Source organism: Thermobia domestica, chromosome 11, assembly GCF_964235325.1.
Source record: "Thermobia domestica chromosome 11, izTheDome1.hap1.1, whole genome shotgun sequence".
NCBI lineage: Eukaryota > Metazoa > Arthropoda > Insecta > Zygentoma > Lepismatidae > Thermobia > Thermobia domestica.
The window spans coordinates 134,363,968-134,390,596 of NC_137464.1; the positions used below are offsets into that span (position 1 = coordinate 134,363,968).

The 26,629-nt window shown below is 35.9% G+C and overlaps 1 protein-coding gene across 6 annotated transcripts in view; it reads left to right on the forward strand.

Annotated features, from left to right (window-relative positions):
* The window catches only part of LOC145664457 (JNK1/MAPK8-associated membrane protein), a 287,534-nt gene that overhangs the window by 72,649 nt on the left and 188,256 nt on the right, over positions 1-26,629 (forward strand). For all 6 annotated transcript variants that reach the window (XM_081731149.1, XM_081731153.1, XM_081731154.1 and 3 more), the window contains exon 3: positions 128-365. In XM_081731149.1, coding sequence (XP_081587275.1) covers positions 128-365 — 238 coding nt within the window. The remainder of the gene's footprint in view (positions 1-127; positions 366-26,629) is intronic.

The window sequence follows — 26,629 nt, forward strand, 5'->3', positions numbered from 1 at the left end:
ATGCCCGTGAGGCTAAAGGAGACGGAACAAATATTTGAAGTCTTTTGTTTCTCTTCTTGAATTCTATCATTCTTTTATCTAGTTAAACTAAATATTTATTTTGTTTATTTATTTATTTTTGTTACAGGGGTTGTTTCCCAATTGTCACGATGTCCAGGTATGTACTGTGGCCGACAACGACTAATGAATGGAAATTGGAGTGAATGTGGAGCATGTCCTCGAGGTTACAGGGCGAACGAATCTTCTGCGTGCGATGTATGTAATGACAGTCCAGAGTTTTATGACTGGCTTTATTTAGGATTTATGGTTCTTTTATCATTGGTTCTGCATTGGTTTTGTATTGATAAAGCTGCAAAGAGAAGAAGGTGAGATATGTATAATTTTCTTCAGCCGTCTAATTCTTTCCCGTAATTAGAATGACCATAAAACTTTCAGCTGAAAACGGAACAGGTTTCGGTCTTCTAAAAATTATGAGAAACAATATAGTAGGGTATGATGCTGCCTGCATTTGCTCCTTTGGCCTAGCTCAAATTCTTGATATTACATTGGGTAAGAAGTTCAACTGAATTCTTGCCTGTTTATTATTATTAATACCTTTAAAATTAGTAAAGGTACTGGGTTTGTTATTTACTTCTTTTATTTGCATAAAACGGGACAAGTACTACTTTTTTCTATCTACTGACGGGACGGCCAGGACACGCTCCTAAAACGGGACTGTCCTGGTCAAAACGAGACGTATGGTCGCCTTATCTGTAATACAATACGTTACTGCATGCAAGTTTGTATTATGCACAATGTAAAGAAAATACATGGATTTCAATGAATGGTCTTTAGATCAAGTAGAACAAAAGCGTTCGAATATAGATTGAATTCTTACGTGTGCTAATTTGAGAAACTACTTGAAATTATTGCAAATAATGCTTTCTCATACAACTGGATTTTGAGTTAAGTTGGTTCTCATATTACAAAGTATAGTATAAGAAATTCCCTTTCAAAAGTAAGCACATTTTATTTATAGTTAATTAATATTTACACTAAATGTTCTTATATTCACAATCAATTACCTCAAAATTTGTTAACATATCTTCCATTATCTGATTATGAAGAAAATGCTCTTATAGGGGTAACTTATACAATGAAAGAAGAGTGATAAATAATGTTAGTAAGTATTGTGTTTAAATACGTTATTCCTTCATCTTTTGTGAGCAATCCTTTGTACAACCAGGTCCATCACAACAACGAAATGGTTCTTTAAACCAGAAGGGTCCTTTCTCTTTTTGAAAGGGAGAGGAAGTTGTTTGTTTTTTGAATTGTGTTAGTTTTCCAGATGTGTATAATAGTGATAACATCCAAGGTGAAGATGACATAACTATACTAAATAATAATGAAGAAATTGTAGCTTGTGAATTAGGTCAAAATACTGTGCGTGTTAAGCTTTTGTTGAATGATAAGCGCAAAATCTATGTTAGATACACGATGTGACCTGTGCCTGGTACGAAATGATGTTTCTCGTGATGTCATCAAGTGTATTTCTAATGTACGGTTGCAAAAGGGTGAAAATATTGTGTTTTCCGACTTCCTAGTGAAAAAGAAATGTGCTGTTAAGGAAAAGGTAGTTTTAACAGTACAGATTGATAGTGTGGAAGTGGTAGTAGAATTTCTGGTATTAAATGAACTTCATGAAGATGTTTTGGGGGCTAATCTTATAGAAAAATTAAACAGTATTGTAGATTTTCGTAATAATAAACTATGAATTGTGTCAGCTAAAATTATTAGACGAGACACAAAATCCATCGAGGCAATTGCTAACTTACCGGTTTCAAGAAATTTAAAAACGCTTCGTTCATTTTTGTGTGCAGTTCAGTGGCATACTCGTACTATTAAGAACATGCTATAATCTTAATTCCTCTTTATGACCTTTGCAGAAGGGGAAGAGGTGGAAATGTGAACAAGTCCACCAAAGTGTGTTCGAAATATTGAAGCAGGAAGTTATGAAGGAAGTGGTTACATCATCCTCAGTTTGATCAATCATTTTATGTAGAATGCGACGCTTTAGCCCTTGGACAAGCTCTTAACTTACATCAGTACGTCAGTGGTGAAAAGTGTGTTTTGAAATACACTAGCCAAACCATAATCAAGTGTGAGAAAAATCTTGCTACTGTCAAACTTGAGTGTTTATGTTTGGTGTGGGATATGCCGAAATTTTACGTGTAGTTCATAGCATAAAAGTGTGCGTTCATAGTGATCATAAGGGTTTGACACAGTTAAAGCACATACGTAACTGGAACGCAAGATTAATGCGTTGGTCACTTGAGTTACAGCAATATGATTATGAGGTACAATTTATCAGTAGAAAATCTTATTTATTGAGTGATTGTTTATTGCGGATGTTCTCGACAGAGGAAGAAATCATAGTGAATACTAATCCCATACAGGCTATTCAGTCTGAAGTGTATGACTTAGGTCCTGCAACTGTTGCGAAATTACAATGGGAGTGTGATACTTAGCGGACCTATAATTAAATATTTACGTATTTACCTACTGAAAGTGATAGAAGCTTGTAGAAGCGTATACCGTCAAAATTCATTATACGTACTACACTTTACCATGTCTTCAGTAATTATTGAACGTTTTCATAGAAATATCAGACGTATTTTGCGTCTGTTGTGAATATCATTCTTTGTGATCAGGGTATGTAGTTCAAGCTTGTTTGTTGTTAAATTACACCATTAGTGCTAGTTTGGATGTTTCTCCAGCACAATTATATTTAAATGTTAAACCTGAAGAATTCATGCTATCTCATTTTGGTATCATACATAAATAGGAAGAAGTTGCCGAAGAAGAATGGTAAATTAATTATGTCAAATTTAAGACGAAAGAAGAAAATTGGAATGATAAATTAATTATGTCAAATTTAAGACGAAAGAAGAAAATTGAAAAGCGTAATGCTAAGCTAAATACGAATCAAGGTATAAGAAGAGTTTGAAAGTGATCTTATTTTTCTTCGTCAGTACAATTTAAGCAGTTTGTTAGACAAACGAATAACGAAATTGTGTGAAGTATTTCGTGGACCTTGTTTGTTTGTTGAAGGAATATTAGTGATAATGTTTTTGAAGTGATTGATCCATCGCATGGTAAATATCTTGGATATCAGAATGTGTCGAGAATGAAACTATGGAGACCTACACTAGCAACTGGCGAGAAGTGGATAGAACTGTAAAGGGAATATGTGAATGAAGAACGTTTCAATGACGTTATCGAACGACCTGTGAAAGAAGCTAAGGGTAATGATGATCAGTGGTGCAATGTCAACAACAATGAAGTGAAAATCAGCTCCAGTTTTATAGACAATAATATCGTGTGGTATTTACTTAATGGATAAATTGATGAAAGGAAGTTGTTCACACTTTTAGAGAAGTTTTATTGCTAGAATATATGGTTTCTGGAGGAAAGAAGGGGAAGGGCTGGATTTCAGTCCGGAAGTGATAAAGGTAGGCCTTGCTGGATTTGGTGTGTAGGACTGCTGGCTGTTAGTTCTTTCCAAAACCATAATTATTTAAGGTATTATTTTCCTTCCTATTAGAGAATGTATACCCAAGACCCGACCCAAAAATATTGCTTTCAATATAACTCTTAAATTGTGATTTATTGTGGTTGTTTATAGTGAGGTTGTTGATGAGGGTTTATTTATTTATTTATTTATTATAATCACATTGCAATGTGCACGGTAACGGCGTTTATGTGCAGATAGCTTTATATGCATTCAGATTGCTAATGACGAAGCTGTCAATGCACATTCGCTGGATGGATCTCAAGTTCGATTCCGGAGCTTGTTTATTACGTTTGTTTCTTTTGCCATCAGCAGTAACCATAATATGGTCGACTATTTCTTACGTCACTTCATATTATTTCTTTTGTTTAAAGTCGTTTTCTATTCTACACTAGGATTTGTTTACAGTCAGATAAGACTAAATTTGCAGCGAATAAATCGAAGCTACATCTCTTGGAAAGTGTAAATGTATTTTTCGCGCAAGTTAGATTTTGTTTACGTCACAATAACTTGTATAAAACAGATTGAATATATGAAATGATGCAGTTGAACTGATTGTAAATAGTAATGAAAAATAATATAATTACAATAAGTTACCTAAACAATAAAATTTCATAAAGAAAATTAATGTCAAGTAATGAAAATTAATGTCCAAGTCAAGTAATGATCGTCCTTTCACACATGCCTTATTGGCTCGTCTACACTTACATGAAAGGCTTTTAACTACCTAAACGTTTTTGTGCAACATGAAATAAGTGATCAGCGTAGTAAGTGGTTAACGCATTAACTTTCTATCAAGGTGGCCCGGGTTCGAATCGCTGCAGGTCCGAACTTCCTCACTTGCTTTGATTTCAATTTCCATCCATACTCAGTATGATGAGCAAAATCTTCTATTGTGGAGAATGAAAAGGATGTTCGAATGATGAAACTGGCTGGGAATAGGAGTAGGTCCATGAATGGAGACAAAGATTTACAGTCGATTCAAAATACGGTTTGACCTGGGCAAAATTGCAACCTTTAGTTATACACCTGTATTTTGTAGGTACCTCACCTGATGAAAATATCCAAAATCCGACAAAACCGGACCACGGGAACACCCCCAAAAACGGTTTTCAAAATGTCGGACCATGGTTTTTCGAAAAAATCTTAGACCTTTACGTTGGCGGCTCTAGTAGCCCTCTTAATTGACACAGAGACATAAACGATACCTCGTGGAAACTCTCATAGACCACAAATTCCAACGAAGTGACTTTTTACCCATCATGCCCAACCCGTAGAAGAAGAAGAAGAAAGTGGATTTTTTGTTTTTTAATTGATATTTCTTGGACCCTGGCAATACTGTATGTCCTCATACGCCAGCAGAAAAGTTCCTACGCATAGACCAGACATTGGTAAGAATAATATTAAAAGATAAAGGACGTAGGTTCAACAGTAAGAGAGATAAAAATTCGGAACCGCGGACCAAGGAGGGTCACTGTATCTTTTTTACTGTGGTCTAACTTCTGTTTCTTAGATCTAGCATCCTCCCTAATTGTCACAGACATATGAAGCATACCGCGTTGGAAAGCTTATGGAACCACCTTGCCAACGACGTATCGTTTGTGCCCCCTGTGCCCAACCTGTAGAAAAAGAAGAAGAAGAAGAAACCTTTAAAAAATTGGGAAAATCTACATTTTTACCTTTCTTGGGCCTTGGCAACCCTGATAATCGTTCTACGCATGAAAAAATCGTGTTTCTTTTTTTAAATCAAAGGTCACTTTAATATAAGTACTATACATAAAACAAAAATATTCTTAAGCAAAAGAATGGTAATAACGAAAGAATTTGGGAGGCAAATTACACATCTACATCGTCATTGCCTACGCTAACACTGTCCTCACCAGATTCGTTTAAACAGTTAAAACATTCAGTTTCTTGGCATACACCACAAGCAATAGCAAATAGAAGGTCATACTATAATACAGTGTACAAGACAATGCGTTTTATAGAAACATAACACCTATATATAAAACAAAAATATTTTAAAGCAAAAGAATGGGAAGACGAAAGATTTTGGGAGGCAAATTACACATTTACGTCGTCATCGCCTACGCTAACACTGTCCTCACCATATTCATTTAAACAGTTAAAACATTCAGTTTCTTGGCACACACCACAAGCAATAGTATATGGAAGGGCATGCTTTCTGCAAGTACAATACATTCTTGCACACCCGGTAGCGCAGTTGCAATGAACAATGGTAAGCAAATTCCATACCCATCAAACACGATGGTTGATGTGCCATATTTACGAACCGTATACTCAGCAAATGATGCAGCGATATTGTCGTACGAACTGCCTTTACACCATGGTAGTCTATGTAACTGAGATCCTCCGTCTAAGACACAGAATATTGTCTGGCTCTGTTTCCTCAAACTGTGCGGTCTGCTGCTTGCTGAACTCTAGTATCGCATTTGCCAGTGGGGCTTTGTCTGCCTTCCCATCATGCTGGGTGACTCAAATAAAGCTGGTGGGTAGGCACATAATTCATGCGCTAAGGTCTCCTCTAAAGATGTGCTGCCTGCATTAGCGAAAACTAACAGTCTTTGAAACAAAAGATTCGAATCGACGGATATATCGCTGCTGATTTTAACACTACTCGGGGATGCTAGAGTTTTGACTTTATCTGCACGTTTTCACTTCACAGTGAACAGGTCTTTGCCAGATAGTTTCTTCGCAAGCTCTTCTCCAACTGAAAATACATTATTGACGTTGACCGAGGAATCCGTTGTGACGCCAGTGGCAATGTTTCTCAACGATTTGTCTCCGTCAAGTGGTGAAATGGGCTGCAGTCCTGCAAGAATGCGACGTGTGTCACTGATATCACGTGACATTCTTGACGTTTCGGCTTCTTTATGTTGTTCGCTAGTGACATATGCTGTATGGGTAAGAGTTTGCATCGCCAGATTGTACTCGGAGCATTCTGGCATTGAGAGCACCCACAAAGATCGTTGCATCTCTGACATTCCACTCCCAAGAGTTAGACCTCCAGTGGATTTTAGCGATCTCATCAGAACCTGCTCTATGACTAGATCAGAGGACAACCCAGCCCAATAACGATTGCTTCTTCTAATAACTCCGAACCCATTTTGAAAGCTTTCGTGAACTGTTGGATTAACCGATGGCAGCGTTAACATTGTTTGCAGGTACAAGCACGTCGACTTCAAATAATTGAACTGTCCTGCTGCAGCGAATATGGGAATCCACTCTGCTATAGTATCAAGGTGATCCTCCCAGCTTCCTGTTCGGTCTGCTGCCACAAATTTCCTTGCTGTAGTCAACATACGCTGGTATGCAAGCCACAACTGACTTGTTTTTGATGTGTTAGTAAGTTCTAACTTTCGTGCTTCTATTTTCTCCCGGGCTTCTTGAAGAAGAGGTGAAGAACTAGCTCCAGTTACAGTAATCTCACCCGACATCAGACTCTGGTAGAGAGAGTAAGCAACGTTGATAGTTCTGTGTGTTGCATTGTCGGTCTCCAGAAAAACATTCTCCACAAGCAATGCACTTAATGCGAGGTCAACCATCATGTGCACACGGAAGACTCTTGCTACGGACTTGCCACTTAACATATGTACAACCGAATATTCTCTATAAACCTCATCAAGGTTTCACGTAAGCCTGAACCATCCATCAGGGAACCAATTGCTCCTAGAAGGTTCATCAGAGTATGAAATGAGCCCAACAGGAGAACCGTGTCCTTAATACTGGTGTTATGTGCTCTGTCATCCAGGATACGTGAAGCTTTCCAAAACAGTGGTTGTCTAAGGTGATGATTGGTGTGACTATATTTTCTCGCAAGATTATTCAGGTACACTAAAGTGGAATAGATGCATGACATTTCAGATAAATGGAGGTCAATAATTGGTAAGCAAAGAACAGTGGATTTCCCTGAATGATGAAGAGATGGATCTGCAAGAATGGCCTGCATCATTCCTGACCAGTTTGGTGTGCGTGACGGAAAGTGCCAGGAAAGTTTTCAGAAAATATCCAGGGAGCTTTCGTTCGGTGATGGTGCTGTTACCAGTTCACAGTTGACCTTTTCAAGAATAGCCCTGGTTTCAGTGTATGCGTGAATGGGAACACTGGCAAGGGACTTCACATCAGCATCAGAGACGGGCTTCCGAAGAATGGTTAGACTGGTAGTAAAGGATGGAGTAATGGCCGCCATTTCCATACCATGGAATGTGCCTAAACCACTTAGCGTTTGGAGATTATGGTCTACATTATCCGCTGCAAAGAGGAGAGTCTGGTCTGCTGGCATTTCGATCACACGATTACCAAATGTACTTGCAGCACAGCGTATGAAGAGCAAAATCTCAGGTGATGCAGCGTGTCAATCAGGTGTTTCGATCGATAGTGGTGGTGCAGCTGCACAGCAACACCTAACTGCAGAGGAGCTAACATCTCTTGGTCTGGCTGCTTGCATCAAACACTGGCCAATAGATGTTATTTTGGTTTCATTGTCCTTTCCGGCAAAAAGTGTGGCATAGAATAGTTTAAGGCTAGGTACTGAAGGAATTCCTGAATGGTCAAGTCGCTGGGTGAAGGATATGTATCACTTCCAGTTTGTAGTTTCGATTTTATGTCGCTTTTGATCAGTCGAGCTACGGTTTCTATTATTGTATTTTTTCCTTTTCTTCGTCATACTCTCATGGTAAATGACGATATGCAAGTAGAATTTGATTGGCAGTTTCTCGAAGTGTAATGAAGTCGTTTTTTCCATTGTCACTAGAAATCATAATTTTTTCACCGAAGTATTCCATTAGTTGACGCTTCATGTGCCGTCTGTCATACGCAATGTGACCAGTCCCTACAAGAAATGTGCCCATTTTAGTAACAAGTTCTCCCACAGTTAGTTGCTTATCATCGTGCTCTTCCAAATAACTACAGATGCGCTGAAATGTTCGGATTCTCTCATCATTTGTAGATCGGCCAGCCCGGAATTTTTTTTGGCGCAGACTGATTATCGGTGCAGTATTGTTGAGGAATTGCTTTGCCTGTTCGAAAGTTGATAATACATGAGCTGTGATAGACACAATCTCCTGCATGAAGATCAGATGAGAAGTACTCAATTCGACCTCGGACAGTTTGTGACCTGGTATCGTTTCGTTTATTGCAACACTTTAAAATGCTGTGTGGCAATGTTTGTGTTTTCACTCGCACATTTTCTGATTTCAACACGTGATGGTCATCAAATAAGACAGGCGTTCCGCAAAACAGGCAGTCACTGTTGCTGTTGAAGGACCCATCCGATGAGCGAGTAACTCGTTTTTGAATCGGCGATGACGTTTTTCTTTTTAGGGCAATCGCAATATCTTTTTTATCAATATAACGTTTGCGACAAGAGACATGAACCACCATACTTGTAGCGGCGAGAATGTTACTACCGCGAGCTTTACTGGCATTGTTCACTCATTCATCTACCTTTTCTTGAAGTGTGATGAGGTTATCGTCAGGATCTAGTCTTCTGCAGATGATACACAAACGTGTAAGGGAATCAGCCATGGTTCTTCAGTGCCTAGGTTCATGCAAGACTGTGATATGTAGAAAACCTTATGGAACCCCATTTCCAACGACGTATCGTTTGTGTCCCCTATACCCAACGATTATCAGGGTTGCCAGAGCTAGTGAAGAAAGGTGAAAGTGTAGATTTTCCCAATTTTTTTAAAGATTTCTTCTTCTTCTTTTTCATGAGGACGCACAGTGTTGCCAGGGTCCAAGAAATATCAATAAAAAAAAACAAAAATCGACTTTCTTCTTCTTCTTCTTCGGGTTGGGCATGATGGGTACAAAAGTCACTTCGTCGGAATTTGTAGTCTATGAGCGTTTCAACGAGGTATCATTTATGTCTCTGTGTCAATTAAGAGGGTTACTAGAGCCGCCAACGTAAAGGTCTATGATTTTTTCGAAAAACCATGGTCCGCCATTTTGAAACCGTTTTTGGGGGTGTTCCCGTGGTCCGATTTTGTCGGACTTTGAATATGTTATTCAGTAGTAATTCCTGAATCGAAAACTGTTTAAAAAGCTTGTGTTGCAATTTTGCCCAGGTTGAGGGTAAAATTGCTCTAGATTTCCTGGACTAAATCAATATTTTAGTTAATTTCAACTACTTTTTGTCTGGTTTATGATCAGTACTTTTTTTCTTTCTTTTCACATGCACTGAAGTAATGCAGTATACATACAACGAATTTTAAAATCATTGATATATGTATAATAGTCGTTGGACATGCTGCAAGCAATAGCAGTTAATCTTGAAATGAAGAGATTTCCTCATGCACCAACTCCGCAGCAAAAACCCGTTTCAGTGCTCCACAACCTTACCAACTAGAAATGGTTGAAATGTTAGGTGTAAGTTGGGTACATCTGTCCCAACATTTGGGATACCAGCAAGAGTACTAGACCCGACCTAATAGTAGTAGAGATGCAAGGGCTCGGAAAAAAACGGCTTTTTTGAAAAAAAAACAAAAAAAAACGGGTTTTTCTGCTTCGCTTTTTTGCTTAGGAAATTTTGGCCTTTTTTGAAAATGTTGTTTTTAACTGATAAAGCAGACTTTGTTTCGCTTCTCTACAACAAAAAACTCATTTAATTAGTGGTTGATGCAGATAATAATATGAAACCTCGAAAATAAACCATGAATTTCAAAAAGATTTTTTTTTTTAATTTTTAACATATTTACATTCCAAAGGATTAACCAATATATGTAATAATATTTTAACCTCTTATATACAATAAGTACTTTAAAAAATGATACACAAATAACTAGCAAAATTGTATGTAGTATTTTTACTTCAAAATATCACACACCCTCTTTTTGAAGCAAAATAAAGAAAACCATGAGAGAAATCTGGTCCTCGTTTCCGATGGTTCTGTACATTCTTGAAATTGTTCAGTTAAGTTTTAACTTTCATATACATTGTATGAATGTTTCGAACAAATTTTTCACTGATTGATCACATACATAATAATTTGTTACCACCTATCAGGTGCTTTGGATCTGCAAAATCGGTAAAGCTCCAAATTCTGTAATGCACTGACTGTTCCTTAAGCTTGTTCAAAATCGGGAAAGTATCGAATTTTCTGTTCATGGATCATATACGTAATAGACGGTTCATCTGAGCGTATGGTTTCCTAAGCTGTAGAATATATCACGGTTTACCCAGTCCTCAAGGTTTCTGAATTTTTAACAAGAAAATTCAACATACAAAAAAGAAAAACTATGAAATACATTTAAAAAGAGTGGGAGAACCAATCACTGTTCCAATTCAAAAGAAAGACGACAGAATTGATTGTAATAATTATCGAGACATTTCTCTTAACATTCTATTAATAAGATTGACCCCATACGCAGATAAAATTATTGGAGATTATCAGTGTGGATTTAGTCGAAATCGGGGCCGCGGTGGCTCAGTGGTAGAGCGGTCACCTCTGGTGCTTGGGGTCCCGGGTTCGATCCCAGCCCCCGTCAAGTAAACTTTGTGGTGGAAAAACACCATGTGCGTGGGTTTCCTCGGGGTTCTCCCGTTTCCTCCCACTTTCTTCATTCCACCATTTCATTCATTACTCATCATCACCGTCTCCTTTAACCTAACCGGCATAACCGTGGGACGTAAAACTCAAAGATTTTATTTATTTATTTTTTTTTTCATTTCATTTAGTCGAAATCGACCAGTTATTTACCATTCGACAAAAACTCGAAAAGAAATGGGAATATATTACCCAGTACATCAACTGTTAATTGATTTTAGAAAGGCTTACAACTCGGTTAGGAGGGAAACATTGTACAACATTCTTACAGAATTTGGAATACCGAAAAAAACTAAATTTATTAAGTGTTTAAAAGAATTCCAAAGTAAAGTCCGAGTACAAAAATGCGAGCTTTCACGTCGAGATTGACCTGAAACAAGGATATGCGTTATCAACGTTATTATTTATTGCTCCGGTGTACGCTATAAGAAAAATCAAAGATAGGAACCAGGGCTTAGAGTTTGAATGGTATTGACCAGGTTATTGTGTATGCTGATGATGTAAATCTGATAGGAGAACAATCGAAAGAAATGCAGAGGACTTATTAAACGCTTCCAGGGACATGAGTAAATGCAGAGAAATCTAAATACAAGGAAGTTCACAAGGATCGTAATACGGAAAAATATGAATGCGTTAAAATATTAATTAATACTTTCGACACAGTGGATACTTTCAAATATCTTGAATCAGTGTTACCAGACCAAAATCATATCCACAAAGAAATTAAATGTCGACTAAAATCAGGAAATTCTTGTTATTATTCAGTTCAAAATATTTTGTCGTCGCGAATTATGTCAAGGAATTTAAATCTTAAAATATATAAAATGATAATCATGCATGTTATGCTTTATGGTTGTGAAATATGGTCGCTTACGCTGTGGGAAGAACGCAGACTGAAATTATTTGAGAATAAAATTCTGAGACGAATTTTTGGACCCAAGAGGAACGGGAATGGGGAATGGCGGAAACTTTATACGGAGGAACTACATAATTTATACAGTTTACCAAACATCGTTAGAGTCATCAAGTCTAGGAGGCTCAGGTGGGCAGGTCATGTAGCCAGAATGGAAGAAAGTAGGAACGCTTTCAAAGTTTTAACTGGAAATCCAATTGGGAAACGTCCATTAGAAACCTAGGCTCACAGGGGAGGACAATATTAAGATGGATCTAGCAGAAATAGGAATACAGAGTAGAAATGGATTGAATTGGATAAGGACAGAAGTCAATGGAGAGCTTTTGTGGCCATAGAGAAAGAGAGAGAGAAAGAATACATTTAAGTTAAACACAATCGCACAACAACCATGAGTGAGTGGTTAGCTTTCGCGCTTCTATCGTAAAGTCCAGAATTCAACCCCGCATTCAACCATTTTGACAAAAGTTATTTTTCATTCCGAGTCCTGGCCGACTTCCTTTCTAATCATTTTTAAATCTTTGTTATTACTAATTACCAGCAGTGATGGATTTGCGAAGAAGGTTAGGGATTGAAGCCTCTACCCCGAAATTTCTAAAACAAACTAAATATTACTTTTGCCTTTACTCATAAACTTCAAGCTGTCCTCAAATAAAAAATTAGGATTTTTTAGAAAAACTAAGCATTAATAAGAAAAGCCCCTCCCAAAATACTTTTCTAAATCCGCTACTGATTATCAGTATAAAATGGTCTTCAAGGTTGTATCTGGAAGATTATAGCTGAATATACAAACGAAACGAAATATTTGTTATTCCTGTACTCATAAACTTAAGCTCCTCTTAAATAAAAGTTAGGAATTTTTAGGAAAAAACAAACATTATTCAGAAAAACCTCTCCCAAATATTTTTGTAAATTCGATACTGATTTATTTCTATCAAGTGGTATTCAACCTTGTGTCCGGAAGATTATTGTTAAATCATTGCACAGCTACAGTAGAACGGAAATGTGGAAGTACGCTCTGACAGATATATTGAAAAACTTACGCTCTGATGGATATATTGAAAAACAAGTTTAATTATGTGCTAGAAGCTAGAGTACTAAGCCATAAGAAATGAAACACAAATGACTAAAAAGAAATGATCTAGAGAAGAAAAAAAAAAATGTCGATAATTCAAAAGTTAAATAACTTCTAAAATTGCCCTCAAGTACTACGTACTTTATGTTTACTTTACGTCATATTCCATGTGCTCCATCCATCATGATGGTGAATTCCAGAGCGAAATATGTCATTTAGGTCATAGAAGGTGCCTTCCATTTCAACTCAGGCAAAAAAAAATATAAAATTGTACCATCACCATCTCAGATATTCTTGAAACTTATTTTATAGCAACTAGACATGTTTTTAAGAGACCCATATTTTTTTGTTTTGTCGAAAAAAAATTTCCCGCCAAGTAATGGGCCATCAAACACGGTGAGTACAATTTATGAATTGTAGAAGACATGGAAAATGGTCAACTTCGGAGCCTCACCATTCGGCTATGGAGACAGGTAGAGTTATAATTCTTGTTGTGGTATGTACATAGGGATATAAATAAACTATATTTAATTATAGTTTGGTTTGCGCATGCGTATCTTTTTGTACATAAATTAACAAATGAACGTCAATTTATCTGAAAAGTCGAAGTTTGCGAATTTTTTCCGAGCACTTCCGGTTCGAATTTTAAAATTCTGTTTTCACGGTTGGTAAGACCTAGCTACCTGCTTTCCAAAAAAAGAAATGTATCGCTTCTGTGTCAACCATTTTGTCGCAAAAAATTCGAGAAATTGTAAAATTTTCAAAAATCGCCATTTTCCGGCGCCATTTTCTCGAAAACACCATCTTTTAAAATTCTGACATTTAGTCAGATGGTTCAACTTTACATGAATAATAAACACACCAAATACCATTTTCGACCAATGCTTCATGAATTAACTGCAGTCTTTTAAAGTTAGCGAAGTTTCATTAACTTCGATGTCACAGTTAGCAACACTGGGAAGAATAAACGTGCAATGATTTGATGATGTTTGTGGTTCACATTCATTAAATGAAGAAAAAAAGGTTTTCTTGACTGTTTTTATTATTATTTTGATCAAGAAGACTCTCTGAAATAGTAAAATGAGCCTCCCCCTACTCCTCTGTTTTCTTAAAACGAAATAATCTGAGGTGGAAATTACGATTACGAAACGCACAAATTTCAAGTTTACTTACTTAAAATGGTCTTCGGAAACAAAATTTCACTGATTTTTTAATATTTTTTACATGGACCAATCACTTGCTTGATTGATGTCTTCTTCGCTAATATCATGTAACCGTGCAGGTGCTCCAATAGGTGTTGGCTCACTCACAACTCGTTCAGGAATGGATCTAGGGGGAAGAAACTTTTTTTATTTCATATATGAATAAAACCAATCTCAGAGTTTGGAGCTCGTAGCTCCAAGTAGCAGTATTACCCCCCCCCCCCCCTTCCAGAAGTTCTTCCTGGATCCACCCTGCGTAGCACATTGTCGATAGTCACAAATGCTGAAGGTCCATGTGGAAGCATAAACAGCACTTCAACTTCACGTAATTCATGATTTATTCATAATATTTCTGCTACGCACCACTGGTTATCATACATATATGTATGTAACAAAAGTTCCTTTTTGGAGATTTCTTAAATATACACTTTGAATTGCAGAAGTTCGATTTTGGGGGAAACATAAAGTTAGTTCATGGTGACCCGTTACTGCCATAAAAACTTCACCATTTTCCGAAAGCCAAAGATGACTTCGTTGAATACCAGTCACCGGTCGCATACTTTCCCTTTTTTTCTTCCGGAAGTCGTCGAATTCAGTTCCAGGCAACAAAACGAGAGTAATACCCGGAGTTTGTACTTGTACTATACTCACGAATTATTCTGCGGTTTTAGTGGGGGCGCGGTGGCTCAGTGCTAGAGCGTCCAACTCCGGTGCTTGGGGTCCCTGGTTCGATCCCAGATCGCGCCGTATGGGCTTTGTGGTGGACAAACACCGTGCTCGTAAGTTTTTTCGGGGTTATCCCGTTTCCTCCCACTTTCTGCATTGCACCATTTCATTCATTTCTCATAATCACCGTCTCCTTTAGCCTAACCGGCATAATCGTGGGACGTAAATCTTAAAGATTTCATTTCATTTTTTTTTCTTCTGCGGTTTTAATACTGTGTATCTGTATTTGCCTAAGGTTATGCCGCGTTGCCACATTCTTTACACTCCCCTTCCCCCCTCAATACCGTCGCAGAGACCCTTGCATGGCCAGTTTCACTGCAAAACCACTGCTTTATCGGACCTGTCTGCATCTCGAACATCTGAAAGCGATTTTTAAAGTGGGATGCAGAACCATCAGAAATCACTGACACGGTTTGGGAAATTGTAGACACTTATTTTCTCGTATTCAAACCTTTTTCTATAAAATATATTTTCGCTTTTCTTCGAGTATCTTTAAAATCTTGTCTATGGCTATGAGTACATGAGCCGAATCGTGTGTTTTATCGTCGTTTATTACAACAAAATTGTCAGTTGTTTCATATTTCTGTGATAACTCTGAATTTCACTTTGCAGAATAACGGTCCAGTTTTCAGCGAAGTCCACATGAAGTAAAATAGAATTTGTGTCTTGAAATTTTATACGGTGCTTTTCGGTAGCAATTAATTCTCTTTGGATTTTCTTGATGTAATCATGAAATACAATTCTTACAGTTAAACAAACGTGCACGATACGAAAACAGAAAGTGACACAGTTTTTTAACGAGATTATTGTTTTCCCATATGGCATACGTAACACTTTCATTTTCATCAGGATCAATAATTAAAGACTCCACACTTATTTTTTCCACTCCAGGACATTCAGCACATTCTTAAAGAAGACAATTGTTATTTTCTACAGATCATACTACTAAAGGAAATAGGCCACTCATGAGAGCTTCAGTACAGGCTGCACCTTTGATTTGTAGCAACGCAGTAGCAGCTAACTTAAAATTTGCACAACACACACACACACACATACACACTTCCCTCGCAGGTTGCAGACTGACCCACTTTAGTCGAATACTGTAAAATTCCGAGTGACCCGTTTTTATGCTGGGATTGTTCTGTTTAAAAAGTCAGTAAATTTCTTTGGAACGCGTAAGAAAACGTTTCGATTTTTTTTTTTTTTTTAACTTTTTCTCCTTTTTCGATCACTGTAATGACATCGCACTTAATTGAGACTTTGTCTGGAGCATTCCAAATCATCACCGAGGTAATAGTTCAGACTTTTGGTAGATCATCAGAATTTATTGGATGGCCATTTCCAGTAAACTTAAAATTTCTGTGTTTCGTAATCGTAATTTCCACCTCAGATTATTTCGGTTCAAGAAAACGGAGGAGTAGGGGGAGGCTCATTTTACTATTTCAGAGAGTCTTCTTGATCAAAATAATGATAAAAACCGTCAAGAAAACCTTTTATTCTTCATTTAATTAATGTGAACCACAAACATCATCAAATCATTGCACTTTTATTGTTCCTAGTGTTTCTAACTGTGACATCAAAGTTAAGGAAATTTCGCTAACTTTAAAAGGCTGCAGTTAATTCATGAAGCATTGGTCGAGAATGGTATTTGGTGTGTTTATTATTCATGTAAAGTTGAACCATCTGACTAAATTTCAGAATTTTAAAAGATGGTGTTTTCGAGAAAATGGCGCCGAAAAATGGCGATTTTTGAAAATTTTATAATTTCTCGAATTTTTTGCGACGAAACGGTTGCACAAAGAAGCGATACAAAAATTTTTTGGAAAACGGGTAACCAGGTCTTACCAATTGTGAAAACAGAATTTTAAAATTCGAACCGGAAGTGTTCGAAAAAAACTCGCAAACTTCGACTTTTCAGATAAATTGATGTTCATTTGTTAATTTATGTACAAAAAGATACGCATGCGCAAACCAAACTATAATTAAATATAGTTTATTTATATCCCTATGTACATACCACAACAAGAATTATAACTCTACCTGTCTCCATAGCCGAATGGTGAGGCTCCGAAGTTGACCATTTTTCATGTCTTCTACAATTCATAAATTGTACTCCCCGTCTTTGATGGCCCATTACTTGGCGGGAAATTTTTTTTCGACAAAGCAAAAAAAATATGGGTCTCTTAAAAACATGTCTAGTTGCTATAAAAATAAGTTTCAAGAATATCTGAGATGGTGATGGTACATGCTCTGCCTGAATTGAAATGGAAGGCACCAGAATCTTCTTTAACTTTAGAGTATACTATAAGAAAGCTATTTAAACAGAAAAATCATGAAAATAAAAAAAGCCAAAATTCTCGTTTTTCTCCCAAAAAAGCCGGCTTTTTATGTGCAAAAAACCATCGATTCAAAAAAGCCGGCTTTTTTGCATCTCTAAATAGTAGTCAGAGAGGGAGAGGCTTTTTCATTTGGCTGTACCCAATAGGATTTTCATGGACGAAAATAGTGTTCTTTTTGCAGAACCACTCGCATCGCATTCATTGATAGCTCACGTTTTTGGGCTGCTTGGCGTGTTTCATTTCTCGAGTTGCGGGTAAACATTTGTTGAATTCTCGTCGCATTTACTCTCGACCGCGATGTAAATAAGTGCCCACTTCTTACGTTTTTTACAGAGCCTGTGGTCATTAATTTTGTATGATAGTTCTTTACTGTCTCTGGACGAATTGTAACATTCACGTCATTTACTGTACGTCACCATCTCTGCACCAAGGTAATCGATTCCCACATTTCGTAACGCAGGGGAAGCTCGCTCACAAACAAATAAGCGATCCGTCATGTTTCCTTACTTTGCGTATGTTGCTTCCGGCGGTCAACGACTGAACGAAGTGAAGCAGGAAGTGTGAAATTTTAATGAATACGTACTTTATATTATGGCACGGTTTTCAACATGAAATCAGTACTAATATAATTTTTATATAGTATTAAAAGCAGCTGATTGTTTTTCACGCGACAGCTAGTTTTACTTAGCTCCATTTCGTATTTTTTTAAAATTTTGTTCTTCGTAAACATAAAGATACTTAGCTACAAGAGCGCATGTTTTGAGATAATGGTGTCCAACTGTTGAAAAAATACATCAAGAAGTTACTCGTATTATTTTTCTCACGCTACTGTCTATTGGTTGTCATATATGGCTTATGATAAATCAAGAAAATTAATAAGTTCAATTTTGAATGATATATAACACGTTACAAGGAAATAATGAATGCATGTAATCGAGACAATGAAAACTCGACGAAATTTTATAATTTAAAAATGAAACTTCCTCTTAGTATGAATAATTCTATTTTGTTCCAGCATTTAGTGTAGATGAATAGTTGTGATATATATATATATATATATATATATATATACTTGATTACAAGCGTGTCAAATTGCGTAACTTTTGTATGTACATGTTTCTCATGTTGAAAGCTAGCAACAGGTGATGATAATTACAATTTGTTAGCCATGGTATGAGTTGGAATCAGGTGATGAATATTAGAAAATCATTTTCTTATTTTTAAAATTGATAATTCATTAATTAGGTACTAATTGTTTTTGTTAGATATCCAGTACAAAATGGCCTCTGAACTGTATCTGGTGATTGTTAAATAAATAAATAAATAATTAGATATACTGACAGTTTGGTGCATATATCGGAAGGATCAGTTATGGAACTTGGCACCCCTCACAAGGTACATTCGCGAAGTGTTCCCTTGGGATTCGTCTAAAATTGATTTAAATGCAAAGTTCTCCGCGGCCCAAAGTGTATTCTAGTAATTTTAGCGGCCCATAGGGTAATTTGCATATTTATAGGCCTTCATATATCCGGAATTCATACACTACTATAACGCATGGTCACAAAATTGCTTTTAGTTTCTTTAGATGTAACTGAACATGAATGTGGGCATATGCAAAACAAATTGGATCAAATACTGCTTCTCTGACACGTGTTATCCACACCAGCCGCCATCTTGGATCCGTCATATTGGATTCAACTTTCGGTTTTTCAAATGGGAATAGGTGCATGTGATACATCAAATTCATACAAAATTTTCTCGGAAATCCATTGGTGTAGTAAATTTTACGATAGCTTGTACCATTTGCAAGATATTGCATGTTAAATGTGAGGCACTTCACAAATTCAACCATTTGAAAAGTTGTGCAGGGCCTCGTATGTATATGTGATCTCTTACGTGATTTATTGTTGACGAAATGTTTTCTGAACGTACGTATATACAGATACACAGACGTAAATAGAATATGGTAGATCTTCACCAAAATCTGGTCGTATCTATATTTACATTAGGCATTTTGTTCGTAATACAATACTTCCTTGTTATAGTATGACCTGAAAGTAATAACAATCAGTCACAAAAATTTGTAAGATTATGACACCAATATTGTAAAGAGTTTGTTTATACCTACAGTATTTTTCCAGTTAGAAATTGTTTTGATTTGTCAACATCAAGAACGTAAGCGTAACTGATATTACTCTGCAATGTCTATTCGCGAAGTGCCTAGAGAGATTTAACATGTAATATCTCGCAAATGGTACAAGCTACCGTAAAACTCACTACACCAATGAATTTCCGAGAAAATGTTATATGAATTTGATGTATCACATGCACCTATTCCCATTTGAAAAACCGAAAGTTGAATCCAATGTGGCGGATCCAAGATGGCGGCTGGTGTGGATAACACGTGTCAGAGAAGCAGTATTTGATCCAATTTGTTTTGCATATGCCCACATTCATGTTCAGTTACATATGCAAATTACCATATGGGCCGCTAAAATTAGTATAATACACATTGAGCCATGGAGAACTTTGCATTTAAATCAGTTTTACATGAATCCCGAGGGGACACTTCGCGAATGTACACTCATGTCCAAAATGATTGTCGCATATCTATAACTGTCTTCTTGTAAGAATATAATTTGATAATGATTTTGCAGAGTACTTTTAATACTGATACTATGTATATAATCGAGAAATGTATTTTGTGGTAAATTTGATAGGAAAAGAATTAGAAACACGAAAATTAGAATGAGTAAAACAAAATGTTGCTAAATGGACAAGAAAGTTTTATTTTCGTTTTATTGTTCTTATTTACTGCTCTTTTGACATGCAATTTGCCACATACATGTCTTTGTCGACTATACACATACTAACATTATAATAAATACCGGGTAAATTCGATATCAAATTATATTCCAACAACAACATGTTTATAGACATGCGACAGTAATTTTGGACATGAGTGTGCCTTGTCAGACCAAAACATCGTACAGTTATTAATTTGTTTTAACTTTACTTTTCTTACTTTACGTATTTCACTTTACTTACTTTACTTATTTCACTTGACTTTACTTAGCCCAAGAAATTTACTTTAGCCAAATGAAAATTACAAGTTATATATCTTTTCACTCGCTGGTTGATATGAATATGTACTGAGCTTCCTCGTAAGCAATTAGCGCACGTGCCTTTGGCGTGGGAGACCCGAATTCGATTCTCGACGGAAGTTTGTGTTGTTCGGATTCCATGTTAAGCTGTAGGTCCACTGAAATTTCGTAGCTTACAAATATTGTTTGAAGGATATGATTTGACGTATTCTGTGATACCACCAGTTTAGCGGTGTTACCAATTCAACATAAACTTATATTATTCAAATGACACTACGTCAAGTTATTACATTTCTCGAATTTGCATGTGAAACGAAAACATACAATAGCATATGTTCTGCAGTGTTGCAGACTAAGATTACCACAGTATCACAAACATCGAAGAACAACCAAATTTTGAGGGGTTCTACAACACTAATAACGCAAGTGTCACGGACGAGGTAATGCACATCCAAAGTACCTCAGTGTCGAATACTACAATTGCCATATGGCGTATTTCGAACAAATAGCAACAAAGTTACATGAGATTGAAAATTTGACTATTTTCTTAGACTTAATTACGAAAAAGTGTTTAGGTAAGTATCACATCCAGTTACATAGACAGTTTTCAAGAAACATAAAAGTCACAATGCCGTTTACAGCAGTTTAATATCTCGAACCATTGCAGAGATATATTTTAAAAATTGTTAAATTTGATTATTACGTAAAATGACATGTTTGTTGGAACCTTTTAAAGGACTTTTTTATTTACCTTGTGTGAATAGTATTATATCAGTAATATATGGTAGGTGTAGTTACATCATCATCTCGGAATTACAAAATCTTATGCAGCGTTGCAAACTTTATAAATGCTTACCATATCTCCAGAACGGTTTGAGATATCAAATTGCTGTAAATGGTATTATGATCTTGACATTTATTAAAAACTATTTATGCAGTTGGATGAGTTATCTAAACAGTTTTTCAAAATAAACATTTTAAAAAATCGAATTTTCAAAACACTAAAGAACTTTCGATGTGCATTACCCATCGGTCTTATTTGTGTTGTTATTGCTGCAGAGGCTTCGGAAAATTGGATGTTTGTGGAAAGTGTAGAGTTCTTAGTTTGCAACACTGACTGGCAAATGTGATATCGCACCTTTTCGTTCAAAATATAATTTGAAGTGTGTAATGACCTAACGTAGTGCCACGATCCATGAACCCTAATGTTTCAGTATACTCTCGCAGATTATGTGTTGTATATTGTTTTAAAAGAATTGTACCGAAGAAATAAGTTTGCTTTGGTTGGTAAATAAAATATTATTAAATACAATTGTGAGTTGGTCTCACAGATTTTATTTTATATTAATTGCGATACTTTCTGCATTTCATTTACATTTTTGCGTACATTTGCATATAAATTAATAGCAAGGTTAACTAGTTCAGTCTCTTCAGTTGAGAGCTAAAACAGGAGGAAGAAGTAACTGCCCAGACACAGAAGGAATGTGAAGGACAGAAAAGAGAAAAACAACAATACAAAGACTAGTTATTTTGTAGCACAGTACAAAGAGGAAAAAATAAAATGGATTGGAAGAGGAAACCTGTCATGAAGCAATTGTTACCGACAGCACTTGCTCTTTCTTCTGGAATTCTTTCATTACGTACAGTTTTATTGATATATGTGTACCAGAAGGATTAAAAAGAGATATTGTAAAAGTTTAAGCAATGCTTTTTTTTTAATGTCAGTAACCTGTGACAGAATGTTTTGTTGTTTAATACGAACGTTGCCTCTTCTGTAAGACAACAGAGCTAGTCCATAGTCACCTCTTTGTTATTTTCACTAACATGATAGGGGGAGAAAGTTTCACAACCATACCTTATGGTTGTTGAGCAAGTCAGGGTGTTCTAAAAATGGCGCCACGGAACTCAGAGCACTATTCTACAAGTCAAAATAAACCGAAAAGTATATATATTTCTGTACCTTTCGGGTCTTCGTCTGGGGACGCCAATTGCTCTATGTGGCAAAGTCGCAGATAAAGAACCATAGATTAGATCCACCAATCCATCAAATAATAAGATCGATTCTTGCCAGATGGCAGTTAAAGTCAATAGACGTTGACACTAGCACTACTTATTACCTTAACAATCAATGTAACTGTTTGATGGATTTGTAGAGCAATGCTAATGGTTCCAAGTTAATATACGATGTTGCCACATAGTGAAATTTTGAATCCCCATAGCGGCTGAAGGAGGCTTCAGAGAACATTTCATCATGTAACATTTTCGATTTATTTTGATCTGTAGAATAGTGCTCTGTGGTCTTTGGGCACCATTTTTAAAAGACCCGATATATATATATATATATATATATATATATATATATATATATATATATATATATATATAGAGAGAGAGAGAGAGAGAGAGAGAGAGAGGGGAAGATACATAGATAGATAGTTTAATATAAATATTGGTATTAATAATTGAACATATACCCACTATAATTGTTATTTATAGAGAAAAACCAAAATCTGGTACAAATTTGGTATAAATGTGTCGAGAAGATTCCAAGATATGGAAGAAATTAGATTATTAATCTTAACAAATCGAACCATATTTATGAATGTCCACAATATTTTTAGTCTAAGCTTAACAATACAATAGATAAATCTAGCAAATCCTAGAACTTTTACACTGATGAAAGCATCAAAACAAAATAATAAACAAACAAATGGAAAATATTTGAATGAACATAAAGGGGTAACATTAAATAAAAACACAATGAAATAAATATATTCTTACAGTAGGAATACTTCTTCTAGTTATTTGCCTTTGGGTATGGTACCCTGTATTGAGGCGACATTGCCCCTTAGAACTGCCATATATATAGTGTGTAACAAAAAGGTTGGGTCAGTAGTATATTTCGAGAAATACACTTAAGATTCAAAAACCACGAAACACGTACCCCATATTTCAAAAAGGTCTATTTAACTTGCATAAAATGAAGTTGTCCTACCCTTCTCTAACGGGGGGAGGAGAGGGCAACTTTAAAATTTTAAGTGGAAGCCCTGTATTTTTATTGCACATTCGGATTCTGCGACCAAAAGTACGTAACTTTTACTTTAAGTACTTTTTCATTATCTTTCTAGACGGCGCTACAATCGCAAAAAGAGTGTTAGTATGATCTACGTCGCCTGAGGTTGATAATAATCGAAATATCAAGGGAAATTCACTAGAGATTCAAAAACCACGAAACAAGTATCCAATATTTCAAAAAGATCTATTCAACTAACATAAAATGCTCTCCGCCTCTCTAACGGGGAGAGGAGGGGGCAACTTTAAAATTTTAAATGGAAACCCTCTATTTTTATTGTAGATTTGGATTTTGCGACCAAAAATACGTAACTTTTACTTGAAGTACTTTTTCGTTATTTATCTAGATGGCGCTATAATCGCAAAAAAGTGAATATGATCGTATGTCGCCTGAGGTTGATAGTAATCTTAGTATCTCGAGAAATACACCTGAGATTGAGAAATCTCGAAACACGTTTTCAATTTTTTAGAGATCTATTCAATTAGCATAAAACTTGTTGCTTCCTCCCTCCCTATGTAGTACTTTTTTCGCTATCCTCCTAGACGGCAGTGTTAACGCAAAACATTGTCATCATACGTCACCTGAGGTAAATAAGAAACTAAATATCTCGATAAATATACTTGAGTTTCTAAAATCACGAAATAGGTGACTAGTATTTTTAAAAAGATCTATTCAACTAACATAAACAAATTTGCTTCTTTCTAAGGAGGAGTAACAGCCAAGTGTAAAATTTCAAATGGAAACTCCTATTTTTATTGCGCAAATCAGATTCTGAGACCGAAAATATGTTACTTTTACATAATTCAGTTTACGTGTCAAATAGTTTTAAAAGATCTATTCAACTAATTTAAATCGAAGTTGGCCCCGCATACTTAAGAGGGGAGAAGGGGTCAACTTTAAAATTTCAAATAAAAGCCCACTATTTTTACTGCAGATTTGGATTCTGCCACCGGAAATACAGTTTTGAAAGAAGTACTCTTTCGTTATCCTCCACTATAATCGAAAAAAAAAAAAATCATTGTATGTCACCTGAGCTTGATAAAAAATTGTTACTTTAGAACAGGACAGGCAGTATGATGATGATGCTAAGATTTCCAAACAAAGGTACAAACACGTTTGTAATAATAGTCTTCAAAATCTGAGATTTTTCTGTGATATTTTTGATCCTATGAAAGTTTATCAAGACCAGGTCTTTGTTGCAGTCTTGGGAAGTAACGTAACGCAAGTAACGCGTTACTTTTTAAGTAACCTTTCGTAGTAAAGCGTTACATTTTTTCTAAAGTAACTGTAACGGTAACGCGGTACAAATTTTTAAGTAACGTACCTAGTTTGCGTTACTTTTTTCGCGTTACATTTCGGATGAGTAACTGCTATATATGTAAAAAAAAAAAAAAAAAAAAAAAAAATTGAAAACAAATGTTTATTTCGTGTAAGTGAATTTCTCAGAATGAAACAATCGAGCATGAACTACATATGTCAGTGACCGGCAGTCACAGACACACAGAGAAACAAATAAGTTCGTAGCGCCACTTGCTGTTTTGGAAGAAGAGGACAGCCTTAGGGAAATCTGATTGCAAGAACCTAGAAGATTTTGTCGTAGATTTTGACAGCTCCAAATCAATACATTCAGTGAGTGAACTAGGAGTGCAATGATACCGTTAGTCTATTTTACTTTGATTGGTGTTGTTTTTATAAAGATGGAGAACGAAAATATTTTACCGTTCGAACATTTGAAAGAATACTTTTTTCTTAAGAACCAGGGTTGGCTGGTTTAAACCAAAAAACGAAAAGTATTCGTAAAAGTGTAACTATTCGTAAAATCTTGATGAACACACATTTGTGGGTTATCACGTTTCACTTCCATATATTACTCGTACTATATCCAGACCTAAATTCAACATTCATTACTCAAAGAGATTATATTACAAAAGCAACCTTTTTTTTATGTAACTTTATGGGTGTTTCTTTTGTGATTTTTTTTATAGTTTGTTATTATTGTTATGCAACCAAAGAAAAATTCTAAACATTGTTTCGTTTTAATAATCTTTACTATTAATAAAATACATCGAAATGCCGTACTTTTTTGGGAGGGGGGGTCATACGAACCCCACGAGAGGCAATTGTTGAAATCATAAGAATCTTTGGTAACTATTTACGTATAAATGGGTCAGAGCCAAAGTGGACTCAAATAATTCGTATCTTTATTCACTTTTCTTACTGATATGCAAAGTAAGATGTTATATTTCTTTAACTTGGACTAATAAAAGTCGTAGTGAACTGACTTGGACTAAATTAGTTCTTCTGTACTCTGTAGTACTTTGAAATTGTCCATATGTAATTCTGTATAATGGTTCCACTTGTGCAATGGTTTACCTTTTTGTCTTTCTGAAATGACTGTTGACGATTATATTAACAAATATGTAAAGATTGGTCCAACGTATTTTTATCAGGAATCCTTCGTGAGTAGTCGGCAGACGTATCGCATTTGTGGCCAATTAGTCCCGGTTTCAGGTTCAAATGGAGGACAATTTCTCCTGGATGTACGCCGAGAAGCGGTTTGGATTCCTCTTTAAGCTTATGTGACCCCTTCCAGCATAACCCGGTTGTTACATACTAACACCAAGGCGAAATAAGCTTATTTCTATCGATATGTGATATAAATACATAGAGCAAATTATTTAAACTAAAAAAACCGGGTTTAAACAAAAAAAAAAAAAAAAAACGTGGGTTTTTGGTTTTTCAATAAAAACCATGGTTTTTGCCAACCCTGTTAAGAACTGAGGATGATGGTGGACAGAATTTAAAAGTAAAGTGTTTGAAGTGCCCCAGCGGAAAATATTTATCAAAACTAGGGTGCCATAATTATCGATTTACAGTAAGGGCAGTATATGAATAAACTGTGTTCTGATGAGCAGGCCAACTTTATTACTAGAAAATAGTTTGCTGATGGTATGTAATATTGGAGTTCTTTCAGATCAGTTTGCTTATCCTAGAGTCCCGTTGATTATAGAGTTTGAAACTAGCTTTAAAAAGCATGTATCGATTTTAGATTTACTGGCAAGTTTTGATTCACCCCCAGTTCA